General features: G+C 55.2%; 2 protein-coding genes and 1 long non-coding RNA gene across 7 annotated transcripts; 1 reads left to right on the top strand and 2 right to left on the bottom strand.

The window, feature by feature from the left end:
• Nucleotides 1–344: 344 nt before the first annotated feature.
• On the top strand, nucleotides 345–16,651 carry LOC132244097 (uncharacterized). Of its 5 annotated transcripts, none has more exons than XM_059715103.1 (16): nucleotides 345–445; nucleotides 1,018–1,169; nucleotides 6,360–6,509; nucleotides 9,038–10,023; nucleotides 10,557–11,074; nucleotides 11,413–11,531; nucleotides 11,830–11,958; nucleotides 12,365–12,444; nucleotides 12,597–12,699; nucleotides 12,808–12,894; nucleotides 13,101–13,208; nucleotides 13,651–13,786; nucleotides 13,900–13,994; nucleotides 14,222–14,374; nucleotides 15,214–15,402; nucleotides 16,007–16,651. In XM_059715103.1, the coding sequence occupies exons 5-16, from the start codon at nucleotides 10,558–10,560 to the stop codon at nucleotides 16,046–16,048; spliced, it is 1,758 nt and encodes a 585-aa protein (XP_059571086.1). In that variant the 5' UTR covers nucleotides 345–445; nucleotides 1,018–1,169; nucleotides 6,360–6,509; nucleotides 9,038–10,023; nucleotide 10,557; the 3' UTR covers nucleotides 16,049–16,651. The 5 variants fall into 5 exon arrangements, with proteins under 5 accessions (XP_059571086.1, XP_059571088.1, XP_059571085.1 ...); XM_059715105.1 differs by lacking the exon at nucleotides 345–445 and having other exon boundaries at nucleotides 887–1,169; nucleotides 9,038–9,124; nucleotides 9,416–10,023; XM_059715102.1 differs by lacking the exon at nucleotides 345–445 and having other exon boundaries at nucleotides 887–1,169.
• LOC132244113 (uncharacterized) lies at nucleotides 16,588–20,668 on the bottom strand. The gene is made up of 4 exons (XR_009455718.1): nucleotides 20,426–20,668; nucleotides 20,099–20,251; nucleotides 18,880–18,958; nucleotides 16,588–16,698 (listed from the first exon to the last, which is right to left on the bottom strand). It is a non-coding gene; the product is annotated as an uncharacterized LOC132244113 (long non-coding RNA).
• Nucleotides 20,669–20,841: 173 nt separating this feature from the next.
• LOC132243701 (osteocalcin 2-like) lies at nucleotides 20,842–24,674 on the bottom strand. Its single transcript, XM_059714095.1, has 5 exons — nucleotides 24,552–24,674; nucleotides 23,066–23,192; nucleotides 21,814–22,404; nucleotides 21,428–21,558; nucleotides 20,842–21,104 (listed from the first exon to the last, which is right to left on the bottom strand). Exons 1-5 carry the CDS (start codon nucleotides 24,672–24,674, stop codon nucleotides 20,886–20,888), a joined length of 1,191 nt encoding a protein of 396 aa, XP_059570078.1. The 3' UTR covers nucleotides 20,842–20,885.
• Between the last annotated feature and the right edge of the window lie 238 nt (nucleotides 24,675–24,912).

The following is a 24,912-nucleotide window of genomic DNA, read 5'->3' as shown; positions in this document are numbered from 1 at the left end:
TAGATGCTTGGACACTACTGTGATGAGAGTGAGAACCTGAATAGAATAAAATAGAATACTATCCCCTCCACAAAGACACTCTCATGGATCCAGAAGGATAGACTTCCATCTTCAGCTTCCTCTGTGCCAAAATGAAGTTTATTTCCTACCTATGGGGATTTTTTTACCATCCTTAATTTACCCTGAGCCTGATGAAGGGTGTGTGAGCCTGAAAGCTTGGAGAAAAAGATATTTTTTTTGTGATTTCTTAGTTGGTCTAATAAAAGGTATCATCTCTGAACCAAGAGTTCTAGAGTTTTGCATTTCTTTTTTGTCTCAGATCAACATGGCTACCAAATACGTCCCCTGCAGAATGAGCTCAAACCTGCTGGCTGAGACCATCTAGTGGTTAGAAGAGCATAAAACTAGTACAACCCTTACAGACAGGATACTGCCTCTGGTTCAGGTGAGAGATGCCTGTGAGTTTTTTCTAACTCAAGATTTCAGGCTCTGTCAGTTTGACAAATCTCAGCCTAGCCAGGAGGCTCTTTTTTTTTCTAAATCTTATGGCTGTCTTAAATGCAGTTGCTGATGATTGTGGCAATGAAGACAATGTATTTGTGACCGTGATGAGATTTCTATAGTGCATGCAAAATGAGGAGCACTTTTCAGACAAATATGGAAATAAGTAAAGATCTAGTGCTGTTTGAGGTCTAAAAGGGCAATGTGCAGACAAAAGAATGGAGGAGGGAGATAAGAGCTAAGAGGGTGGAGAGAAAATACTGAGAATGAAGTTGCTTGGGGCACAGTCATGGCATTGATTTAGTTCTCTGATTTAATCTAGGCTCTCTGAGCGAAAAGGTGGCTGTGTGGTTAAGTCACTAGACTGGGTCACAAGACACATGGAGCCAGTTCTGCACTCAGGCAATAGCTTTTTCTGTTCCCTTGGACAGATCTCCCAGTCTCCCTGTGCTTCTTTTCACCATTTCTAACAGAAGTGGCTTAATAATTCTCCTTTTTGTCTGTCCTGTCTCTAAGACGTGGAGCCCAAAATGGTCCCCCACCAAGTGTCTGTACAGTGCCCAGAGCAATAGTGCCCCAGTTGCAGCTGGCCCTCCTGTAACAAAGGCAAACAATATTGTGAAGAAGACTGAGTGTTTCAAGAATCTGAGGGCTGAGTGTTTGAAAAGGTGAGTGCTGAAAAATCTCATCCTTTTTTTAGAAATATCTCAAGTGTCCTGAATTTCAGCGTCTCATGCATGCAGCACACACAGTGGCGGCGATGTCTACATGTCGACCGCCACCAGCCTGGGCCATTCAGGCAAGCAGCCAGAAGTCAGGGCTGAATCAGGACAGCTGTCGGGGATATTTGAACATGCACAAAAGTTGTTTTGAACTCTTTGGCCTGTGATAGTGACAGGGCTAGATGGGCAAACCAGAAAGAATTTTACTTTAGTAATTTCCTGTTCCTGTGCACATGTAAACACTGTGGATCCTGTTTAGACAAGAGGGGAAATAAATGTTAAGTGCCATCCTTCAGACTCGTTAACCATAACCAAGGCGAAGGAGTTTGAAATCATGGCAGGACTTTATTTTGCGCTGCTGTGTTTAAAACTAGCTAAGATCAGTCTCTGTGCTCGGACTTAACGTCACTGCATTTTTCACATGCAAATGCGCACACACGCGTATATAAATGTAATGTTCCATTCACTCCATTTTACAAACTATCCGTGCTCAAGCTCATTCTTCCACTCTGAACTAGCAAATCAGTTCATGGGTTTAGAGAATGTTTGCTTCATAAATTTGACTATGCTAAATCACCCAGGAGTTCAATAACATACTACCCGATTACTCACATGACTAGTTATTTTAAATTACCTTAAAAAATGTAGGCAATTAAATTGCTTAGTAATTTAATCATTTCAGAAATAAATGTATTCACAATACTAGCAATTATTTTAATTTACTGAAAATTGCCAGCAGAATGGGCAGATTCGTTGACACATTTGAACACTTAGTAAGTACATGTTTCTCTATGGAATGAATGGGTGAGGTGGCTTCCATGACAGTAGAGGAGAATTCAGGTATTTTACCAGGTCTGATTTGAATGGGAATAATTGCTCTCTTTGTCTATTCCTGTAGCAAAAGTTCTAGCTCTGCAACTTTACTGCAGAGATCAAAAGATTAAGGGCAGAGGGGAACGTGTAGAAAGGGACCCATAACTTTTAAGTGCCTAACCCCAACTGAAAACTCCATAGGATTTTTCTGCCTAACGTCCTTGTTTTCTTAGAAAATCCCAGCATAAAATACTTTGGACAAATCAAAGTTATACCAGGCATTTTTTATACTCAGGTATCCTTGTATCAGAAGCAATGAACACCTCGCAATATTTGTGAGCATTTGTTGGCTAACCTCCAGTCAACTTGATGGCATTTCTATTTGGCCAGAACATGTTAACTCTTGGATGCTGCATCCAGTTGAATTCCAAAATGTCAAGGAGTGTCCTAGGTATTGGGATCCAAAACCCCCTTGAATTTGATGAAAAGAGGAAAGCAAAAAAGGGGGAAAGGCATGCAGGACTCCTGATACTAGAGTTGCATATTCAAAGATTCAGTTGGTATCCTTTAATGGCTTCCAAAAAATACCCAAACCATCTCAGATCTGCCTTTCCTCTCAAGAGTCTAGCATGCTGGTCCTCTTTTCTGCAAGATAAAAAAGAGGAAAATGGCTGGGGGTAGGAGGGTAAGGTTAGAAGAGAGGTGACGCAGATGGTTCACAGAACTCCTGTTATGGGCTGAAGAGGAGAGGCAGAATGAGAGTCAACACACAGCCTTTGATATGAGGGAAGAAGAAAAGGAGCATGGGGGCATATACACAGCTGTGGCATGAGAGGTGAAACGGGAGTAGGAGGAGAGGGTAAATGGAGCACATAGAGCCTTTGGTATATGGGAAGGTAATGTAGAGCTGGTGTGGGGAACAGGGTTTGGAGGGGCACAAAAACTCTTGGCATGAGGACAAGGGGCAAGAAAAAATTGAAGGGCACGTAAGTCCTGGCACTGTAGGGAAGCATGTGCTGGGCTTCAAAAAGAGAGGTTAGGGAGGTATATAAAGCCCCTGGCTCTATAGGGGGAGTTGCAGGGAGTCCCTAAAGAGAGAAGGGAGAGCACAAAGGTGGGTTGTGGGCAGAGGGCTGGAGGGGCAGCCTAGACAATGAGTACAGCAGCAAAGCCTTCACGGCTTTCATATCTATTTTGGGCCCAATCTCTGGGGAAGCCACAAAGAAAACACAGCATTGTGCTCCCCTCATGGCCTCACCTGCTCCTCCTCACTCCCTTGAAGAGGGAAAAATGCTCATTAGGGAGTCATTTGATTTAATTGTATTCATTTATTCAAATTCGTTGAGTTTTTGCAAATGCTTTTCCGTGCGCTTATGTACGCACAGCAGAAACACTTCCTTTGCACCTCAGTGTGAACTTGGTGCTAATAATAGGACCCAATAATTCAGTGATTATCTCCACCTCCCTGAAAACAGAATAGAATTACCACTAATTATTTTTGTTAAGCACCAGCCATGTGTGCAGTGCTGTACAAGACACAGAAGGATGGACAGTTGCTTTACCAAGGATCTTACAATGACAGAAATGAGCTGCATTAATGCTCTGGGACTCTTAGAAAATGGCTTTTCCCAGACTTTTTCCTGTGCTGAGAATACAGTAGTGCGAAGAAGAAGTGATGCTGTAGCCATGATGGTCCAGGAAATGTGCAAGAGGGAAGGATTTTTGTGGGTGATGTCTTTTATTAGTACAACTGCATGATCGGGATAGACAAGTTTTCCGATGCTATGCATTCTTCTTTAGGTCTATGCATGGCATTCAAAAGCTTGTCTCTTGCAACCATCCAGTTGCTCCAATAAAAGAGATCACGTGCAAATATACTTGACTCTCGTAGTGCGAAGAACCAGTTGTTCAGTTGTCCAGCTAGCCCAAATCACTAGGAGGGAAATCTGTCATTTTAGATGGAACTAAAAGCTTTGTTTCTTTTTGGGATATTGTGTTTTAAATAAATAGCAGTAAATTGCAAAGAGAAATATTGCTTTTGCAGTAAAAAAAAATCTGAACCTTTGCCTTTTAAAATAAATTCTTTTATTTTCCCCCAATGGGGATAATTGGAAGAATTCAGCCTGACTCAGAGAAGTATTGGTCTGTTTGATAAGCATTTTTTTTTCAATGGAGAAATAAACCATCATCTGAATAGTTCCATTAGTGATTGAAAATTGTTCCAGCAGGATCCTCATTTGTGTAGAGTTAGTTGGTCGTGTTAGCGGGAAAGTCACATAAGGCAGGGTTGCACTTTGGGCCCTGTCACACATTCACTTGCAGCAGTTGCAAATCATTGGAATGCAGTGGCCTGCGGTATTAAAGTTCAGTATTAAAGTTTGTAGTGTAAGGAGATAACCCTGGCCTGAAAGAGAACAACTTTCCAATGGTGTGAGGGCACTTAACACATGCTAAACTGCTTGAACGTGCATCTGCTTGTGTTTTATCTGTGTTTAATAGGCTTCTTGTGGGCTAAGATCATGTGTTAAGTTGAACATGTGACTCCAGCCTTTGAGACTAATACCTTAGGGGTGGAAAATTCTTTGGGCTGGAGGGCCACTTTGGGAGTAGTGGTGAGCTGTTGCAAGCAGGGTCAGCACCCCCCTCCCCTGCCCCACAGCAGCTCACCAAAACTCCCCAAGTGTCAGATTACTAGATCAATCTTGGGGCACCAGATGGAACAAGCAGGGTCTCTCTGGAGACCAGTCCAGGCCCCCTGTGGGCAGGGCATGCTCAGATGGGCGGGTGGGATGGGGCCACAGGTGGACGTGAAGCAGCATAGGGGAGCAGGATGGGCAGGTGGAGCCAGGGCTGAGATTGTGAGGTGGTGACAGCTTGGGGCAGAGCTGCAGTGCAATCCACTCCCTGCATACAGGGATGCACGGGGAGCATGGTAGCCAGCTCTGTCCCAGGCCCTGGCTCCGAGCTGTCACCTCCCCATGATCCTGGCCTTGCCTGCCCATCCCACTCCCAGATGCTGCTCCCCACTCGCCTGCAGCCCCATCCCATCTGCCCAGTGAAGTGTGCTTTGCCCACGGGGGTCCCAGGCCAGTCTCAATGGAGATTGTGCCTACCCTCTGGTTCCCCCAGCAGTGGGTGCAGGGTGGATGGGCTGGGGTGCCCAGGCAGCAGGGCTGGGGCTGGTGGCAGCAGTAACACTGGCAGCAGCAGTCAGGAGGAGCTCCTGGCTGCTGCTACCTCTGGGGCTGCTGAGAATTGGAGTCCAGCCGCTGTGCTGTCCCAACCCTGCTGTGCGCCCAGAGATGGCAGGACTGCACACAGCACATCCAGGCAGCCCCCTGTGTCTGGGCCAGGCAGGGCAGAGGAACCCGCCGCAGGCTAGATAAAATCCTTTGGTGGGCTGGATCCAGCCCACAGGATATATTTTGCCCACCCCCGGTCTAATGTGTTAAGGCCACGCACACAGGGTCTTCAGTTTGAACTGAGAAGACGCCCTTAAATTGAGAGTAGTAGTAAACTGTTTTAATTCCCGTGGAACAGCCACAGTCATTGCCATGTAGCCCTGGAGAGCCTGATCTTTTCTCCCACTGAAATCACTGACAAAACTCTTATTGATTCATGTAATGGTGCAGGATTAAACCCTAAACCAGGGACAATAGAGTCCCTCTTGGACAAGCTCATAGCAAGTATCTGAGATCCACAAGAGCCAGGTCCCTTCTGGAGGGACGAGTGAGCACATCCCTGTGAGCAAGTGCACATTAAATTCCCTGTCCTTGCACACTTTTTGCCACATACTTGGCTGGCAGCATGGTTGCTGGTTTGGTGGAAGGACTTGTGGACTTCTCTCCCCTTCCTTGCTTCTTATTCTCACCCTTCTGAATCTCGCAAAGGCCTAAAGGCAGTCAGGGGGAAAGAGCGGATAATAGGGAACTCACAACTTTCCCTCTAGGCTGCAGCCTGAGTCTTGCAAGGCACTACCCACAGGCATGAGAAGCTTCCATTGCAATCCATGGTATGTCCAGTAGGTTGGGAGGGAGGGTAGCTAGAACTGTCGCCCAGGTGTGTGTATTGAACAGCAGCTTAATGAATGTGCCCCTGAATGACTATGCTTCACCCCAAGCAGGATATGTGACCCTCTGGTAATAGTGCTAATTAGTTAATGAAACATTGCTTAAGCAAGGAGCTAGTAGTAGTGGGAGGAGGAAGCTGGAAGGAGGGAAGAAAGATGGGAAATGAAACCACAAGCAAGGTGAGAACAGAGCAGGGGATGGAACATGGCCAAACTAATGAAGCAGCTGAAATTGATACTCATTACATTTGCAGGCTTAATGGCTAGAACAAATAACCCAGTGGGTTCAGAAGGAGCTGTGGCAAAAGCAAATCAACCATTTCTCATTTCCTCCGTCATCTGATTTGCTACCGGGAGGAGGTTGGCGGAGAATGATAGCCTCAGAGCTCACCCAACAGGGTCAGGTTGGTATATGCCACGGACAGTTTCTCTTATGGCCACTGTGATGGATTGCTTTAGACTCCCACCTGGGGAAGCATGGTCTTCCCAGCCTTGCTTAAGGAACTCTGAGTCGCTCTGAACGGTTGATTATTTTTTAATGAGAGGTGGGAGGTTTGTGTGCACTGAGGTGTGCTTGGAGTCTGCCGCAGGTGACGCTGGGTCTTTGGTGGGAGGAGAAGTGAATGCCCGAGTAAAGCCAGGGAGTTTACTGCAGGCTGCTGGAAAAGAGCTTGTGAGTCGAATACGAGAAATGAGGCCAGGGTGGCTGGATGGTTATAGAAACCAATTCCAACTGGGCTCCTAAAGAAAAAAAATGTCTCAGATTGGGCAGCTGTTAAGCTGAGCCTGGAAGTTAACTGCTGGAGAAAAGGAAGTCATCCAAGATCATTTTTTTCCCCATGCACTTCAGTGGGAGAGGTGAGGTGCATCCACAGACCTTTGTTCTTGTGTGGGTGCTTCTAAGGGGCTAGATGTGCTGTGGGAAACACCATCCCCTGTGGAGTGCCAGTTTTGGTCGGGATGGAAAAACCACGGAGACATCCCCTGTGATGGTCATTCTGTATATCTGCTCCCAGGCCCAGCCAGAACCATAGTGAAGCAAGGCTTTGGGGTAGGGAAATGGGCAGGAACCAGGACAAAAGGACAGGGGTAGTAGACTGGGGATGACACAAGTGTCAGAGGTAAGAGGTCAAGGATAGGGAAGTGCTGTAGACGCTTTTGAAATGACCTTTCTCTTTCAGTGATTTGCCTGATCATTTCTTAGTAAAGAAATCTCAGTGTTGACAACAAAGTCCCTGGGAACTGAAGCTTTCACTCAGCAAAATACATACAACACAGTTAACATAGTGTCTGCGTCCTGCCCACCTCATAGACACTGAACACAACCGGAAAATGCTTCCTTTCTTAAAGGATTGAGTCTGCGGGGCTTGTTCATGCCTTGGCTCCTCAGCTGAGTGTAGAAGGTGAACACTTGAGGGTCTGGCTCAAGACTCACCAAGGCAAGAGATCGGGCTCTCAGATACCAAGAGACTTGCTTTGTTAATCTTTCTCTGTGACCCCAGCATGTCACTTAGGGGGTAGCTAACAGGCCCTGCTTCTCCAACAGTTTTGCTGCCCATCTTGATCTCCACACTGCTGGCCCAGGATTGCTACCCATCCCCAGGCTAAAGCAGTTTTAATGTCTACACAGGGGTAGCACCTAGGACTTCAGCAGCCTGAGCTAGGGCTACGGGTCGCATGAGAGAGCAGGCAAGGACTCGAGCCGTCTGTGCAGTTGGGGCGGCAGGGCTGTCGAAGCTATGTTTCGGGCAGTCCGTGTTCGTAGCGAGTGGGATGGAGCCGGGGAGCACCCGTGCAGGGCTGTGGGTGGGAGGACTCCCAGAGATGGGGTCAGGCGTGTGGGTTTGATGGTTCCTCTGACTCCACCGTGGATTGAGGCAGCTAAGGATCTCCTGACTCAACTTAGGGCTGTGGGTTTCAGGCACTTCAATGTAGTGCCTGTGGTCAGGCTGCTCGTGGTCCCTTCCTGCGGCCTGGCATTGGGCTGTTCCAGCTCCGTTGAGGGTAAGGATTAGGGTTAGGGAATGGGCAGGGATGGAGCTGCCTTTCTGGTTTATGTGGTAGGACTCTGGGCACTGTGTTTGGGGCACAGGCGAGTACGGCAGTCGGTGATAGTAGTAAATGGGCTGGAGCTTGGGGCACCCCACATGGGGGCTGGGGCGGGAGGGCTCTTAGCCATGGGGTCAGACGTTGGGGGTGGAAGGGTTTCTGGTGCCCAGTGGGGTTCAGGCAGCGCCAGCTCTCCAGGCTGGACGTGGGGTGCTGTTTGGGGGCTGCGGCGCTGGGTGCGGGGTGGGGGGCGATGGAGCTGGTCCCCGGGCGTTGCCGCGGCAGCGTTCGTACCATCGCAGCACCGCGGGATTCCGGGCAGTTGCCGGCGGAGGCTGGAGCGGTGCTGCCGGGCGCCCGGGGTCTGCACAGACGGGTAAGTCGGCTGCGGAGACCGCTGCCCCCATTCTGCCCCTGGCTGAGGGCAACGTGGGTGTTGAGACGAGGCCTCTTGCCCCAGGGGGGTGTTGGAGCCAGACGTCAAAGAGTCACGAGGCCGGCACCCTCCTGCCCCATGACGAGGTGTGCCAGGGGGACGCAGCCCAACGGGGTGACATTTGCACCAGCCCCACCAGCAATGGCACTGGGAAGGGCAGTGGTGCCCGGTCCTGCAGGTTGTCAACAGTGGGCACCTGGTCAGTGCCTTTCTCGGGGCTGGTTTGCTCCTCTGTAAAGCCCGGAGCGAGGAAGCAGAGCCTTGCCCAGCTGAGTGACCGCACCGCAGGCACCTAGACGTGGGGTCTCCCCTCTTTTCAAGAAGCACAGAATTGGAGCACAAACCCACATCACTTCCAACGCCTGAGGATTCATTTTATTGTTGAAATGACAGTCCAGGGGCACAAGCATTTTCTGCACATTTAAATTTCCATCTTCTTTCTTTCAGTGATCTACACGCATCGTCTGGAGAGCGACGGGAGAGCCAAGGTCGGGGAGGATCTCGCTCTTGGATCTCTCACCCAGGAGTGAGCGGGTAAGGACGAGGTCCTCAGGCAGTGCTGCTGGAGGCTGCGGCAGCGGGAGATCTGGGAGGGGAGTGAGGGTCTCTTCTGCTTCCAGGCTTGTGCCTGGGTTCGGAAAAAAGTGCAGAAGGAGACGGAGCCGACAAGACCCTGCCTTTGGAGCGAGGGGCTGAGTAATGCTCCCTGCCAGCTCGGTGTGCAGGAGGCAGGAGCCGGGCAGGACTCTGCAGGACACCCCCTGCCGAGGCCGAGATAAGAAATGTTTGCGCTCTAACCTTGTGTGTCTTTTATCGCCTCCTTAGACCATCTTCTCCTGCACGGGTGTCAGAAGGCTTCAAAACCAGTCCCGGGCCCGGGTTGCTGTCCCTGCCAGGATGGCTGGAGTGCAGTGCACAGCCAGTGTAGATTAAAACACTGGTTCCTCTTCCATTATATTGAGGGCCATGGTTTTTGTTTCTGCAGAGCAGGGGAGTCGGGCTCTCCTGCATCGTGAAAGACATGAAGACAAGGTCCAGGGAGAAGGCAATAGCAGTCCTGGTGTGGAAAAGAAGTGCCAGACGGCAGCCAGAGTTTCCTTTAATGGCCGACAAGGGCCTGAAAGGGAAGGTCTGGGGGGACAGGACTCCTGGAGGGGACAGAACAAGAGAGGGAAAGGGGTGGGAGGTAGGAGAGGTGCAGATCTGTTATAGGGGAAGAGATTATACAAGAAGATAGCTTCAGAGTGGATGCTATAGTCCCTTTCAGGGGCAGGCGTTATCGCCTTGGGAAGGCAGTGACTGCGGATCCAGGCGGCGAGGGACATTCCCCAGAGGCGAGGCAGGAGGCCTCGGTACCGGACCAGAGGGAGGAGTGCGCGGCGTCCCGAGGGCCTTTGAGCACCTGCCCAGCAGCGCACCATCCCCCCGGGCAGGTGAGGGGCCAGCAGTTTTCCCGTGTCTGTGCAGGCGACTGCAGAAAGGGGAGGAAAATCCACCCCGCTCCAAGGTGGTGACCGCACCCCGATGCTCTCTCCCACCAGCTCCATGGGGTTGGAAACATCCCCAGGTACAGAAGCTCCCACCCCTCCCAGCTCAGCCAGTGCCGCCCAGCCCGAGTGGGCAGGGAGCCCAAAGCTGTGGCGCTGATGGGCATCACGGGTCGCAGGGAAGGGGCCCCTGCCCTCCTCTGCCTGGACTCCCAGGGGCTTCAGCCCACAGCCAGTCACATGGAGCCAGAGGTGGAGGCAGCAGCAGGGAGCTGTGTCCAAACCAGCTGCCTGCCGGTCATTCACCCCGAGCCCAGGGCTTTTCCTGTCCATGATCCCCAAGTGATAAGGATACTGGTGTCATGGGGGAAATACAGGGCACACCGGCCTGTCTCCTGGAGAGCAGGAGGGTCGGGGGAGACGTGTGTGTGCAGGGGTGCCTTGAAGGCCAGCTGATGCCTGCTCCTGCTCGGTGCCAGGATGGACAGGCTGAGGCGGGTGCTGAGAAGGAGGACCGCCAAGGTGGGCTTTGTGCCAGAAGATCACAGCAGGGGGCCTGGGCAGGAACATCTGGGCCCCCCCAGGCGTGAAGAGGAGGGGCCCATCCAGGCGAGGACGTGGCTGTGCTCCATGTGCTGGCATAAAAAACCAGTACTTCCCAGCGCCAGAGATCCTTTGAAGCAGCCCACCACCTCCAGGTGCAAGTGGAGGTGGCCCTGGGTGCGCCCGGGCAGGCAGGAGCCCGGAGGAGAGGAGCGCCGGGCAGAAGAGCCGTGCAGCCTCCCGCCCAGGGCACCGAGCAGCCTGGAGCCCGGCCCTGCAGCCCCGCATGCGCAGGCAGCCCAGTGCAGAGGCGCGGAGGAGGGCCCAGCCTCCCTGGGGCAGGAGCTGAGCCCGTCCTGCACCAGCCCCAGCCCGAGCTGCAGCTCCTCCTCGGCGGACTTGCAGAGCTCCCTGGGGTCCGCGAGACCCCCGGCCCCTGGCGCCAGCCACACCGGTGAGGAGACGAGCTGGGGGCCACCAAGTCTCAGGGCCATTTGCTCCAGGGGGCAAGTCAGACCCTGCGCAGGGCTGGGCAGGGGGATCCTGGCCAAGGCGAGGGGGCTGAGCTGCATGACCTCCAGGTCCCTGCGCAGGGGTGGCCTTGGTGGGGGTGGGTGAAGGGGGAGGCAGAGTCGCTTGTGGTGGGGACAGGGACCTCCCAGGGCAGCAGGGACACTCCAGTCTGCTCTCAGCTGGCGAAGGGAGCGCGACTCCATCTCTGCCCCCCACAGCTCACGTTTCTTACTCTGGGGGGCAAAGGACTCACCCTCCCCACTTTCCTTCCTGCTGCAGTGATTGCCAGTCCGGCCATAGAGAAGGTGCAGGACGAGGAAGAGCAGGAGAAGGAAGATCAGGGGACGCAGGAGGGAGCTGTGCTAAGTGTCACCCAGCGCCTCCAGGAACGCAGGAAGGTAGGAAACCCGCTCAGTCCTCTGTTCCCTCCCTGGGGAGCCCATCCTGCTGACCGGAGATGACAAGCAGAGACGCTCTGCACCCGCGGGCAGTGCTCGAGGTGGGTGCCTTTGTGAAGCCCCACCTGGGTGCCCTCCCGCCACAGACACTGCCATGCTCCTCCCTGCGCCTGCCCAGGGGGAGACTCATGTCAGCACCGTGGGGGTCCCAAGAGACCTGAGCCCCACAGCGGATTTGGGGAGGACAGGGAGGTCCCTGGCTCAGAGCCTCCCTTTACCCTGGTCCCGCTCCTGGTAGATGCAGCACAGGAAGGATGGGCAGTGCCTGCTGCAGGAGCTCCTCACCCTGCAGGCAGCCGTGCAGCAGAGGGGACACGAGGCAGTGGAGCTGCAGGGGTGGAAAGCGTCCATGCCACACAAGATCGTGGTGAGTAGGAGGTAGCACGGCATGGTTTGGGGAAAGGGGAAGAGAGGGGAAAGAGTTTCTTGAGTCCAGGGTGGAGGGGAGAGATGGAGCTGGAGCGGGGAGAGAAGAAGGGCAGGCGCGCTGGTGGGCAGCAGAGACGGGAAATCCTGGGACAGGCCGGGGGGAATGGTGTGTGTGGAGGGCAGATGAGGGCTTGATCAGGGAGCAAGGGAATGGTTCAAGTGACATGTCTGAGTGGCCATGCGAGGGGGAGGACCAGCCCAGTGGGTGGGGGGCAGGGGGATGTGTGAGGCACCCCAATGGGCGGATCCTGGTGCCTGTGCCTGCAGCACCGGGTGGTCTCCCGTGTGGGACGGGGCTGTGGCCTGTGGGGCCGTAACCTCGCCCTTCCCTTTGGGTCTCGCAGGAGCTGATGGAGGATGTCCCCAGGGAAGACTATCTAGGAAACACCATCCCAGACATCATAGCTGCCATCTGGTGCCTCAGGTACCAGGACCTCTGCCCGACTGGCCTAGCTCTGCCATGGGCCAGCGGGATCCCCACTGCTCAGGCCCAGGTTTCCTGGCTCTTCCTGCCAACCCCAGTGGCACCCCTGCCCCGCACAGCTCAGCGTCACACAGGCTCCTCTCTCCTGACAGTGACCTGGAGATGTGCCTGGACCCCTTCCTGCAGTCGCGCCTCCTGCGAGCTGCAGCATCCAAGACTTTTGGGGCCATAGGGCGCAACAACATCAGCAACCTGGTAGTTCCCCCTGCCCCTGTCCTGTCCCACAAGCCAGCCCCTGGCAGGTGCGGGCACAAGCTGCCTGGCGCTGACCCTGGGCTCTCCCTCCCCTGTCTGGTCATGCAGAGGATGCACATGGGCAACCTGGAGGGCCTGCTGTGGTGCCTGCTGTCCAGCGCCCCCAGCCTGGACAGGCTGAATTTCTTGTGGGAGGTGAGCAGGATAGAGAGGGGCTGGGCTCGGGAAGGGGTGGCCTGCAGCCCCGTGACCTGCACGAGCCTCTCTCAATGCCTTTGGAGCTGTAAGGCAGGGAATGAAGGCCCAGCTCCAAGCCTCGGCCCCGAGGAGGAGTCAGCAGACACGGCTGGTCTGTACAGCAGGGGCACGTGCCCGCTGATCTTGATGTCTTCCTCCCGCAGCAATTCACATTCTGGATGGAGGCGGTGGATGCCCAGCACCGAGCCCTGGGCATGAGGGCAAGCACCACCCTCATGTCCTTTGCTGCCCTCCTGCTCCCACACTTTGAGGTCAGTGAGCCCCGAGCCCAGTGCCCTGGTCCCCTGCCGTTGTCAGGACCCTCCTGGGAGAGAGGAGTCAGAGCTGGGACCTGAGCTTCACTCCAGGGCTCTGCTTCTGTCTCATCGGTGCACCCCAGCTCTCCTCTTTGGGTCTCTTTTCCATGGCCTGCTCTGGGTGCACTGGCCTACCCCCCACCCCCCGGGGTCCTGGGACCTTTGTAGCCCCGGAGCAGCAGGCACAGGGAATCACGCTGGGGTGCTGACCCGGTGCCCCGGCTCCAGGTTCCTGTGGGAACAGAAGGATTTCATGCCCTGGCGCCATGATCTCTGGCCCCCTCCTGCTTTGTGATGGTGGTGGGGGGAGATGGAGCGAGGGAGATGGCCTTGGGGAACCTGCAGGTTTGGGAAGGTAGGACAGGCATGGACCCCCCCCTCCTCTGACTCTGCTTAGGGCTCCCCTGACGTGCCTGAGGTGGGGGACATGGCAGCGCGCCTGGGTCTGTCCATCAGTGACCCAGAGGAGACCATCGGCTGCGACGCCGTGGAGAGTTTGTACTGGCTCACTCGAATCCTCCTGCACCAGAGGGGTAAGGAGACCCGTCCAAAGCGCTGGACCACGATGGAAATGATGCCCGCCCCCGCAAACCCTGATCCAAAGCTAGGATGGCAGCTAAGAGCCTCATGTCTCCACTTGTCACAGGCCAAGACATGCGAGGGGCGGACGAGATGTTCGGCGAGTGCCCTCTGGAGCCGAGCCAGGTCCAGTGTTACAGGGACCTGGCAAGAGTCGGAGAGGTGAGGATGCTGCGCCCAGTGCTTGCCAAGCTGCAGGGCTGGACTTGTGTCTCTTTGGCCTGGCTGTGTGCTGGGCTGTGGAGAAAGGTCTGCTGCTTCTCTCCAGCTTGCAGAGATCTTCCTGCGGCGGGGTAGAGCCTTGCAACGTGCAGAGCGCCATGGTCCCAGGTCCCAGAGATGGAGCCTGGCTCTGAGATGCACCAAGCCTTGCGCCCTCTTGCTTTCAGGTACTGAGAGAGATCTTGTCCGAGGAGCAAAAAAGATCGTTCCTGCAGCGGACCATTCTGGCAATTCATCATGGGCGGATGCACGTTAAAACACCTGCGCTACTCTTCCTCTATGCCATCCTGGGGGAGACCAGCCTCCTGATCGGGGACAAGGTTAGCAGCCGCCTCAGGTGCAGGGGACTGAGAAAGGGCCCCTCGCCTCTGTGCCATGTCTTATCGCTCTCCCCCATCGCAAGGGGTGGAGAGAGGTCATTAGCTATGGGAGCGTGAGCTGTAGCACAGGGCAGGGTTGATTTGTACCATGTAGGTGAACTGAATCCGTGAGCTCTGTATAGAAAGTCCAAGATCTGGTGACCGCCAGGTCACATCAGCAGAGGCTGAAGCTTGCTCCAAGGCCCAGACGTGCCCATGGGCCTGCCCCTCCACCTCCTCAGAGCCAGGCCAATCTCAGGCGGCAGGCTGAAGATGGATTTGTCTGCAGAGATGGAAAGGCTGGGCCCTGGGATCACAGGCTGGGGGGCATTTCCCCTGCTGCCCCTGGGTCTGTGCTTGCCCTAGGAAGAGCAGAGTATTCAGCTAGTCAGCACTGGCCATCTGCCCCCTTCTCCCCAGCTGCCACCCCCTGCCTTCCCCACGACTCTCAGACAAACGTCCCTGCAGGAACCTGCCCCCATTTCACTGGGCTGCTGCCAACACCCCTTGCTTGCAGCCCAGTCCCTGCCCTCATGTGCTGAGTGCTGGCTGGGGTTGTGGGGGAGGCTGGAGTGGGGTCTTGGCTTCCCCACGTGGGCACATGGTGAGGAGGGGCCAGGGAGGTGGGTGGGGAGTGGGGCAGTAGCTCCGGCTGCCGTGGGCTGGGAACTGGGCTGGGGTCTCTCGGGGGTCCGAGAAGAGTCTGTCTTGGAGATTGGGTCCCGGGGCTTGACCCGTCCCACCATCCCCGTCCTTCATGTGGGCAGCAGAGGTTCAGACTGGCTCTTGTGCCCCTGTAGGAGGAAGAAGTCCCCGGCAGGATCGTGAGGAAGCTGGTCCTCATGAAGTGCTGCCATGAGCTGCCCAAGGAGCTGCAAGGACACAGCCTGCTGGCCTGCTCCTCCGGCCCCCTCTCCTTTCCTCTCCTCTCCTCTCCTCTCCTCTCCTCTCCTCTCCTCCCTCCAGCAGCCCCCCGGGTCGTCCTGCAGGTACTGTGCTGTGCCCTGGGCCTCTGGGGAAGCAGGTCTTGTGGGGGGAGAGGGGGAGGCTCGCACCACTAACCCAAACCTGCTCCCTGCCATGTGCGGGGACTTGTCTGCTCTGCCCCTGGCGAGTCCTGTCCCACCGCCCATCCTCCGTGGGCCATCCTCTTGCCTCCCGCCTCTGCCAGGATCCTTTGCCTCGTGCCCTGCTGCCTGTGCACAAATCTCGTCCCTCCCCGGGGCTGTGGATGGACCTGCCTGGTGCAGGTGTCTCCCTCTTTCTCAAAGGAGCTCCCACAAGTCACTAAACAACCCCAGGACAGGCTGGAGGCTGCTTCCCCGCGCGTCCACCTGTCCACCTTTCCACGGCTGGGGTTTTCCGTGCTGCGCTTCTAGCTCAGCTCAGATCTGGTTGGACTGTGATGCCTGAAGGTGTTCAGCTGCTTCCATGTTGAAAGCTAAGGGGGGACTATTTTGTTTTCCCTCATTCAAATATTGTGGTCTCTGTGTCCTGGGAAAGCTTTCAGTCCCCGTTTTCTCGGAGCAGGGCCTTGTGTCAGTGTGACCATGTCCATATTTAACATTTGCTCCCTTTTCTCGCACTGTGTAGAGAGAGCTCCTAACCATCAGGAGCACAAGAGCCCCTCCATAAGCGATGAGGACATCTAGCACCTCACCAGGAGCCTGGCGGCTGTGTAGAGATCCTGCAACAGTGCCGAAGCCACCGCACGAGAGTCACCGGCTGAGCAGATCCGCCCGCTCACAGCGGTCCTCCCTAGACTTCAGCTTGTCCCCAAAGACGCAGCCTGAGAAGCCCCTCGTGGGTGAAGGGTTCGACAACTTCATCCGTCAGCCCTGCCACGCCAAGGGTCGCAAAAGCACTGACACCATGCACTCGTGGTCCCCAGGTTGCCTAATGGAGGACGCTCGTGTTGTGCGGGTGGCATTTTGTTACCCCCTGCCTCAGGGCTTTTGCCGGTCGCCATTTGGGGCCAGGAAGGAATTTTTTCCCCCTCACCTGTGGAAGTATCTTCTGGGGGTTTTTCGCCTTCCTCTGAGGCACCGGGGCAAAGTCAGTCCATTGCAGCATCTGTTGTGTTAGCAGCCTGCCTTAGCACTCCCCCCTGAAGGGATAATCCTTCGAAGGCCGTGCAGGGAGAGACAATGAACCACAGGCACCGAGTAGAATGAGTGCGTAGGAGTTAAGAGTAGTTTTAGACTAATAAATTTAATATCAAATTTTCTTTTCTAATAAGTGTTGTTGTTGATCTCCTCTTCCTGCTTCTAATACAAATTCATGACCTGCATAGAAAGAAAGATGCAAACATGATCTACCCTTATGGAAAACATGGGTTCCCCAGCCCTCCAAAGAAATCTGGTGTTTTTAGCTCAGGGTGTCAAGGTAGAGCTGATTACAAAATATCTAGTACTGTTTTATTGGAAAGGGCCATTGTGGTCAGGTACATGGTTCAAGAAGCTTTGAAAGCAAAACTCTTTCTCCACTTGAAGTTGGGGTTGATGTCAAGGCCCCAGGAAAGATGACAAAGAGCGGGGCCAGCATGTCAGCAGAAAGATGGCTTTGGTGCTCAGGGCTCCCAGGTCTGATGTGAAAGACCCAGAAATATGTCCCTGTTGGGATGTGTGCGTCTCCTGTTTAGCTTCTCTCCATGTAGAGCTGGGGTGGGCAAATCAGTGGATCTGGCCAGTGGCCAGACTCCATTTCCCAGCAGCTCCTGCCCACATCATTGCATCCGATTTCCCTGGAGCAGCGCTGGGGCTGGGGCTGGGGCTGGGGCTGGGGCTGTGACAGCACGGGGCCAGGATTTCTATAGAGACCAGCCCCGGCAATGCTGGCAGGGCATGCTCCTGGATGGGGAACTGCTCCAGGGCCAGGGTTGGGATCTTACAGTGATGACAGCATGGTTCAGAGCTAGGACAGAGCCACAGTCTGTTGCCTGCACACCCCAGCCTGGGGCATGCGAGCAGTGTATCACAGCTGTGCCCCGACACCATGCTTTCACTGCAGCAAGATCACAGCCCCAGACCAGCTCTCTGCCCTTCTACACACCTTGCCAGTGCTGTAGGAGATGGTCTCCATGCAAGTTCTGGCCCTGTGCTGTCATGGTCCCAGTACTGCTGGGGTCTCCATGGAAACTTTTGAAACTGTCTCCCATGACATTCTCATGAGTAAGCTAAGGTAATGCTGTCTCGATGGTAATACTGCAGAGCAGATATAGAACTGGCTATTTAGTCATATTCAAAGAATACTCGGTCGTTAGTGGGTTGGGGCGTCTAGTTGGGATGAGGTACTAAGCTGGTTTCCCCCAGAGGTCTGTCGGGGGTCTGATATTGTTTGATATCCTTATTAATGATGTGGAAGATGGGATTGAGTGCCCACTCTGCCCATTTGCAGGTGACACCTAGTTGGGTGGAATTGAAGCCACCCTTGATAAATAATCGATATAAACTTGGAGACATAGTCCAAAATGAATCAAATGCAGTTCAATAAGGACAAGTGCAAAGACCTTGCATTTGGTATGGAGCAATTACATGTACAAAGAGAGACTAGGGAATTATGAACTAAGCTCCAGTACTGCAGAAAAGGACCTTGGGGGATGTAACAGAGGACTATTGCCTTGTCCCTCGGAGAGAGAGACAGCCAGTGACAGGGGGCCAGAAGAGAGAAGTGGGCAACCCAGAAGGAAAAGTAGTAGCTCCATGGCTACAGAAAAGCTTCAGGCCACCTACCTATGAGGTCTGGGGTCCAGGCAATAAGGTAAATAGCAGCTCCAGCAAGCTGCTCCTATAGTAATACAGGCAACTTACCCCTGCTAGAGAGACTGGCCATGAAGCAAAACTGAGGGGCTGCAAGTCAGAGCAGAGGGGCAGCTTGCAGAAGGCCTAGTGTGGCTGTGAGGCAGGGCAGAGGGAGCTTGAGTGGAAGCAGGTGGCCACACAGAAGTGAGCCTGCAAAAAGGCAAGCCTATAGATTGGTTAATGGGGATCCGGCCCTGAGAAGCAGGGATGGGGTGACCAGAAGTAGGTGGAGTTTCTGAGTATATAGGCTTGTGTCGAGGGCCAGGGAGTCACCCTGGTCCTAGTGGTTGTGGGGAAATGATTTGTCTGGAGAGAAGGAACAACTAACAGCCACAGAAAGAAAAGGTACCCCGTGAGTTGGTAGGGACAAGGGAGGATCTTCTCTGTGGTGAGTTTGCTCTGGCTTTGGCTACATCCCAACCCCCTTTTAATGACTGCTGGGAGTCACAGAAGCAATTAAAGGTTTACTAGCCAAGGCAGAGAGAGAGAGTGGAGTGTAATCAGGTCCTATGCATATAATATCATCCGGTGCATGCCGCATCCAGAAAGCATCATTATAGCATCATCGCTAGATCCAAGAGCCCTGTCTGCTGCACTTGAGCAGAGAGAACAGGCAGAGAGAGAGGCCCATTGTTTCCCATATAAGTAAACAATAGATAATGATACCTTGCTGGCAGCTGGATGCAAGATAATCATTTCAGGCTCTCCCTTGCTGGTAGGTGTATTTGTATTCTCCCTATCACACCTTTGGAAAGGAAGGAAGAAATAAAAGTTATAATTATTTGTTCTATTTTTTAAATTTTATTTTAGATTTCATTTTTTTTTTAATTTTATTTTTTTTAATTGTATTTAATCTTCTTTTTCCATGTCTCTCTTTCTCTGGGTGGCTTTGATTAGAGGATGGGATTGTCTCCCATAAGTGAGAAATGTTCAGGCTTCACTTCAGCCTCAACTGAGGGCTGACTTCTTCTTGTGGATATTTGTGTTAGCATTGTGTCAGATGTAGCTGTCTGAAATAAGCTACCTCCCCAGCGCCACCCTTGACAGCCCCCAGTCTTTTAACATTTCTAGGAGAGTTGTGCAGAAGGAGCTTTGTAGATCATTAAGCGACCCTGGATGATTATGCAGCAGGAGACAATACCTAAGCATGCTTAGAGTTTCATAGTTTAGGGACTGGAAGGGACCTTCCCAAACAAAATCGTTTAATAGATGTTTGGCATGAGATCCTCAATGACTGTATATTGGGATGGATCCAGAATGCTCATTCTACAGCCTGTGGGCTGGATCTGGGCCCCAAAGTGACTGGGTCTAGCCTGTTGCATACAGGATCAGTGGTAAGCAGCTTGGCCTTGGCCTGGGGTGTCCCCTTCCCTGTTCTGCGCCAGCAGACTCGGGGGCAGCAGGAGAAATGTAGCCATGTGGGGCTCTGGGGAGCTCCTAAGGACTCCTGACCGGAGGCTGGGAAGGGGAAGTTTGTCCAGAGGGGACACACACTGTATCTTTAGGCCTGGCCAGAGATCTTGACCCTGAGGGGCATGACTTGTAAGAGACAGGCTGGTACCATCCTGCCCAGGCAGATGAATTCATTCCTTTCTCCAAGGCACTTGGCAGGCCTCCTGTTCTGCTAAATGCCAGTTTGCTCAGAAGGAAAGGGAGATTTGCACCTTCCAGAGAAGGGAAGGTCATTAATTGAGTTAGTCTGTGAGGTGCAAATGGACCCCACCATGACCTAGAGCTCAGACTGCAGCGTGCAGTGACTTCTCTCTGGTCCATGTTGTCCCCAGGCAACAAGTGGGGATGGGAAGACAGCAAATTTATGTGACAGAGGCGAGGGTCCCTGAGCTCACTCTCCACCCTCCCCGCACTTCCCAACGTGGCTGCTGACCTTGTGTCCCTTCAAGCAGCTGGCTTCCCCCAGGATTGCATACAGGAAGACAAGCCCAGCTTGGCTGATGTGCATCTGTCCACTGTGAACTGCATGAAGGGCCCTCTGCAGGAAAGATTTTCTCTGCTCCTCCAGCAAGATCTTTCTCAGGCCCTGGAACAAAAAGATGCAAGGCTTGGCACATCCCACCGAAACCCTACATCTCTGGGGCCTGGCACCACGGCACCCTGGGCACTTGCAAGGCTGTAACCCACCGCAGGAAGACCCCTGCAATCTGGACATAAGCATCAGGACTTCCTCTGCACCCCTTCATCACATCATCCTCACCTCTCCCACTCTCGCCAGGTCCCTGTACTTCTGGACCTGGCTCTGCTCCATCTGGTGCTTGCACTGCAGCTCCTCTGCCCCTTGCATGTCTTGTCCTAGGACAAGTGGAGACATGTGGCTCTGAGCTGCCATCCTAGATTTAGTGCTCAATTGTCCACCCAGTGGGGCTCTGGCTGCCCTTTTGGCAGCGTGAAGAGCACGGCCCCAGCAGGAAGGGCATCGTTCAGCAGGAGCCAGCCGGGACCTGAGTCACACTCTTCCACGGGAGACCACCCAGTGCTGCAGGTGCAGGCAGCAGAATCCCAACCAGCCCCCTCCCACCCACCCAGCTGGGCTGGCCCTCTCCCTCCCACGGCCTTGCAAGCATGGCACTCAAACCTCTCCTGATCCCACCCTCATCTGCCCTCCAGATGCAGGATTGCCCAGCGCCCAGGCCCAGGCGTGCCTGCCCTTCTCCCTCTCATCCTGCTCCACCTCTCCCCTGCTTCCTGGCCTCACGAGACCCTATTTTCATTCCTTTCCTCTCCCCACACCGTCCTGTGCTGCTCACCATGACCCTCTCCAGCACGGCTGCTTTCAGGTCCTCCAGCTCCACAGCCACCGCTCTGCTCTGGTCCACAGCGATGGTCAGGCTGATGACCGCCAGCAGGAAGCGCTGCCTGTCCTTCCCATCCAGCATCTACCAGGAGCGAGACCAGGGCTAAAGCAGGCTCTTAGCCAGGGGCCTCCTGCTCCTCCCCAAACCCCCTGTGGGACTCAGGCCTCCTCTGCCCCCACGGTGCTGAGATGCATCTCCTCGGGGCAGGCGTTGTAAAGAGCAGGGCAGTGTCCGTGGAGGGAGGGACCCAGCTGGGGCTTCACAAACACCCACCTCGAGCAGCGCCCCTGGGCTGAGTGTGTCCCCTTGCGGGCTCTGGGTCCCAGGGGGTGACCCCCTGCCATGGGCCGCATGGGGGAATGGAGGACTGAGTGGGTGCCGGCTCCGCTGGGGCAGTTTCATACCTCCCCTGGGTCCTGCAGGTGTTTCTTCACAAGGAGGAGGGCAGCTTCTTCTGGGGACCTTCCATCTTCCTCCTCCTCCTCCTCTTCCTCCTCCTCTTCCTCCAGCTCCTCGCCGGCTGGGCTGGGAATCACTGCACAGGGAGGAAAGGGGAGAGGGTCACTCGTGTGCCCCTGAGGGGAAGGGAAGTGGGTGTTGGGGGAAGACATGGTGTTGTGCTCCCCTCACCAGCACTAAGGTCCCCTGTCTGCCCCAGGACGTGCCAGGGAGGTGTGTGGCTCAGCCCACTCACCTTGGCCAGGATCCCTCTGCCCGGCTCCATGCAGGGTCCAACTGGCCTTGCATAGTGAAAGGTGCTGAGACCTCCGGCCCCAGCGGCTCCCCTCACCTGTGCGGGTGGGACCGGGGGCTGGGCTGGTCCCAGACTCCAGGGAGGTACTGGAGTCCTCCGAGCAGGAGCTGCTGGTCGATGTGGTGGTGTTGGACTCCTCTGAGCTACCGGTGTCCTCCAAGGAGGAGCCACTGCTCGTGCTGGTGCTTTTGGCCTCTGGGGAGTTTTCAGGGTCCACCTCCTCCTCTGAGGAGCTGGTGCTGGGGCTGGTGTTCCCGGACTCCTGGGATGTGTGCCAGTCATCCCAGGAGGAGCTGCGGCTGAAGCAGGGGCTGCTGTGGGCCTGGCTCAGCTCCTGCCCCAGGGCGGCTGGGCCCTCGTCCCTGGCTCGGCAGGGGGCTGCCTCCTGCTGTGGGGCTGCAGGGCCGGGCTCCAGGCTGCCCGATGACCCAGGAGGGGAGCTGCACGGCTCTTCGGGTGCCGGGAGCTGTAATGGCACTGGCTCCCGCCTGCCCAGGCGCACCCATGGCCACCTCCATCTGGACTTGAAGGTGCCTGATTTCTTTCCCTCCTTTCCCCTGCCCCTGGGAGGTCCCGGTGTTTTTGGCAGCAGATGGGGCACAGCCACTTCCGTGCCCTGATGGGCCCCTCCTCGTCACGGCAGGTGGGGCCCCGATCCTCGTGCCCAGGCTCCCTGCTGCTCTCTTCTCCCATGGAGAGCACCTTGGCCGACCTCTTCCTGAGCAACCACCGCAGCCTGTCCATCCTGGCACTGAACAGGGGCAGTCATCAACTGGGGTTCAAAGCATTCACACTCATCCAACCCCTCCTCTGCTCATCCAAGACACAGGCACGTGAACCCTGGGTTAGAGCCATGCCCACAGCCTCCCTGGCACTAGGGTTGGCAGGTGGGGACAGCCCTGGGCTTAGGGTGCAAGACCTGCAGCTGGTTTAGACACACAGCTCCCTGCTGCTACACTCTCTTCTCACCCCACATGACTAGCCAGGGGCTGAGGCCCCTGGTTGTCAGGAATACCAAGAAGAGGAGCACAGACTCCCCTTCCCTGGGTCCTGTGGGTGCCCAGCAGCATCACAGCTTTGGGCTCCCTTCATGCTCAGCCTGGGCAGCACTGGCTGAGCGGGGAGGGGTGGGGAGCGTCAGCACCTGGAGATGTCTCCAACCCCGCTGGAAGTGGTGTGAGGGAGCACCAGGGGCTGCGTGCCCACATTGCAGGGAGTGAATTTCCTGCCCATTTCTGCATTTCCTGCACAGAGATAGGAAGCCCCTGCGGCGCTGCAGGCCCCTCACCTGCCCTGGGGGATGGAGCGCTGCTGGGCGGGTGCTCACAGGCCCTGGTGATGCTGCACTCCTCCCTCTGGTTCTGGTACTTAGGTCTCCTGCCTCTCCTCTGATGGATGTCCCTCGCCGCCTCCAACTGCAGTCATTGCCATCGATGGGGGGACGCCTACCCCTGGAAGGGACTATGCCATCCTGTTGGAAGCCATCCTCATGCACGGCCTCTTCCCCTGAATCAAATCTATACCTTTCCTCCCTCCCAACCCTTCCCCTCTCTCCTTGCCTAAACCAGGACCCTTGTTCATCCCAGACCTTCCCTTCCTGGCCGTTTTCTACCATCCAAGGGAAACTCCTGCCACCCTCCACAGGACTCTTTCCTCCCCACAGCTGTTACTGCTTGTCCCTGGAGCTTTACTGGATGCCTCTTGGTACCCAGGAGAGGCCAATCCCCTGCTCTGCGCCATCAAGACAGGTGGATCTAAGTGGATTGTAACCGGGGTCCAGTCCACACTGGCTTTGCACCGCGCTCCAGGCATCCTGGTGGGGAGGGGAGCTCTGTCCCAGGAAGCTTTGGGAAGAGGTGCAACACCTGTGCCATAAAAGATATTCTGAATTGGAGATAAAACACGCAGAGCTAAAGGAGAAACATTTCTCATCATGGCTTCGGCAGGGGGTGGCATCCAGAGCATGCCCAGCTTCTGTGTCTTACACACACGCCTGCAGGGAGTGTTACTCAGCCCCTCACGCCAAGGGCAGGGTCCTTTCGGCTTCGTCTTGATGCTTCATGTTTTCTCTGGACACGGACCACAGGCCTGAAAGCACAGGAGCCCCTCGCTCCCCTCCCAGCTCGACCCCCGATGGCGCCTCCGGCAGCGTTGCCCAAGGACCGATCCTGACCTGCTCACTCCAGGGTGAGAGATCGCAGAGCGAAATCCTCCCTGAAACTGGTTCTGCTGTCGCTCACCAAACGGCGCCTGATGATTACTAACAGAAACAAGACGGGACATTAAAATCACATGAACACGGAGGAAATTCTTAATCTTCCCCCTGGACTGCAATTTCAAGGAATAAATTAATTGATCCGGGTTTGTGCTTCAATTCTGCCCTTCATTAAAAAGGAGGAGAAACCCCATCTCCAGGTGCCTACGGTGGGGCAGCTCGGCCGGGCTCATGTTCGTTTTCTCTCTTTGGGCTTTACACAGGAACAAACCACCCCCGAGGGAAAGGCACAGACCTGGTGCCTGCTCTTGGCTGAACACAACCTGCTGGATCAGGTCCCACTGCTCTTCCCGGTCCCATCGCTGGTGGGGCTGGTGCAAATCCCACCCCGTCGGGCCGCGTCCCACTGGGACACCTCGTCCAGGAGCAAGAGGGAGCCAGCCCCGCGGCTCTTTCATGTCTGACTCTGACAACCCCTGGGGCAAGAGGCGTCCTCTCAACACCCACGTTGGCTCAGGCGGGGGCACAAGAGGGGCAGTGGTCTCCGCAGCCGACTTACCCGTCTGTGCAGACCCCGGGCGCCCGGCAGCACCGCTCCAGCCTCCGCCGGCAACTGCCTGGAATCCCGCGGCGCCGCGATGATACGAACGCTGCCGCGGCAACGCCCGGGGACCAGCTCCATCGCCCCCCGCCCCGCACCCAACGCCACAGCCCCCCGCGGCACCACCATGTCCCCCAGGGCCACTGTCCATGTGCCTGGGTATGGGTGTCGCTCAGGACAGACCAGATGCTCCCCAACTTGAGGGCAGGGGGAGGAAATGCCGTTTCCCACTTTACCATAACTACTTTGTTTTCAACCAGTGCCAACACGAGAAACAGGCATGGCGGGCACTGCATGGAGCAGTGTGCATGGCACCAGG

This window comes from Alligator mississippiensis, chromosome 11 (genome assembly GCF_030867095.1).
Source record: "Alligator mississippiensis isolate rAllMis1 chromosome 11, rAllMis1, whole genome shotgun sequence".
NCBI classification, from domain to species: Eukaryota; Metazoa; Chordata; order Crocodylia; family Alligatoridae; genus Alligator; species Alligator mississippiensis.
Note: the sequence above shows the minus strand (reverse complement) of the source record. Positions and strands in the feature narration are given on the sequence as shown.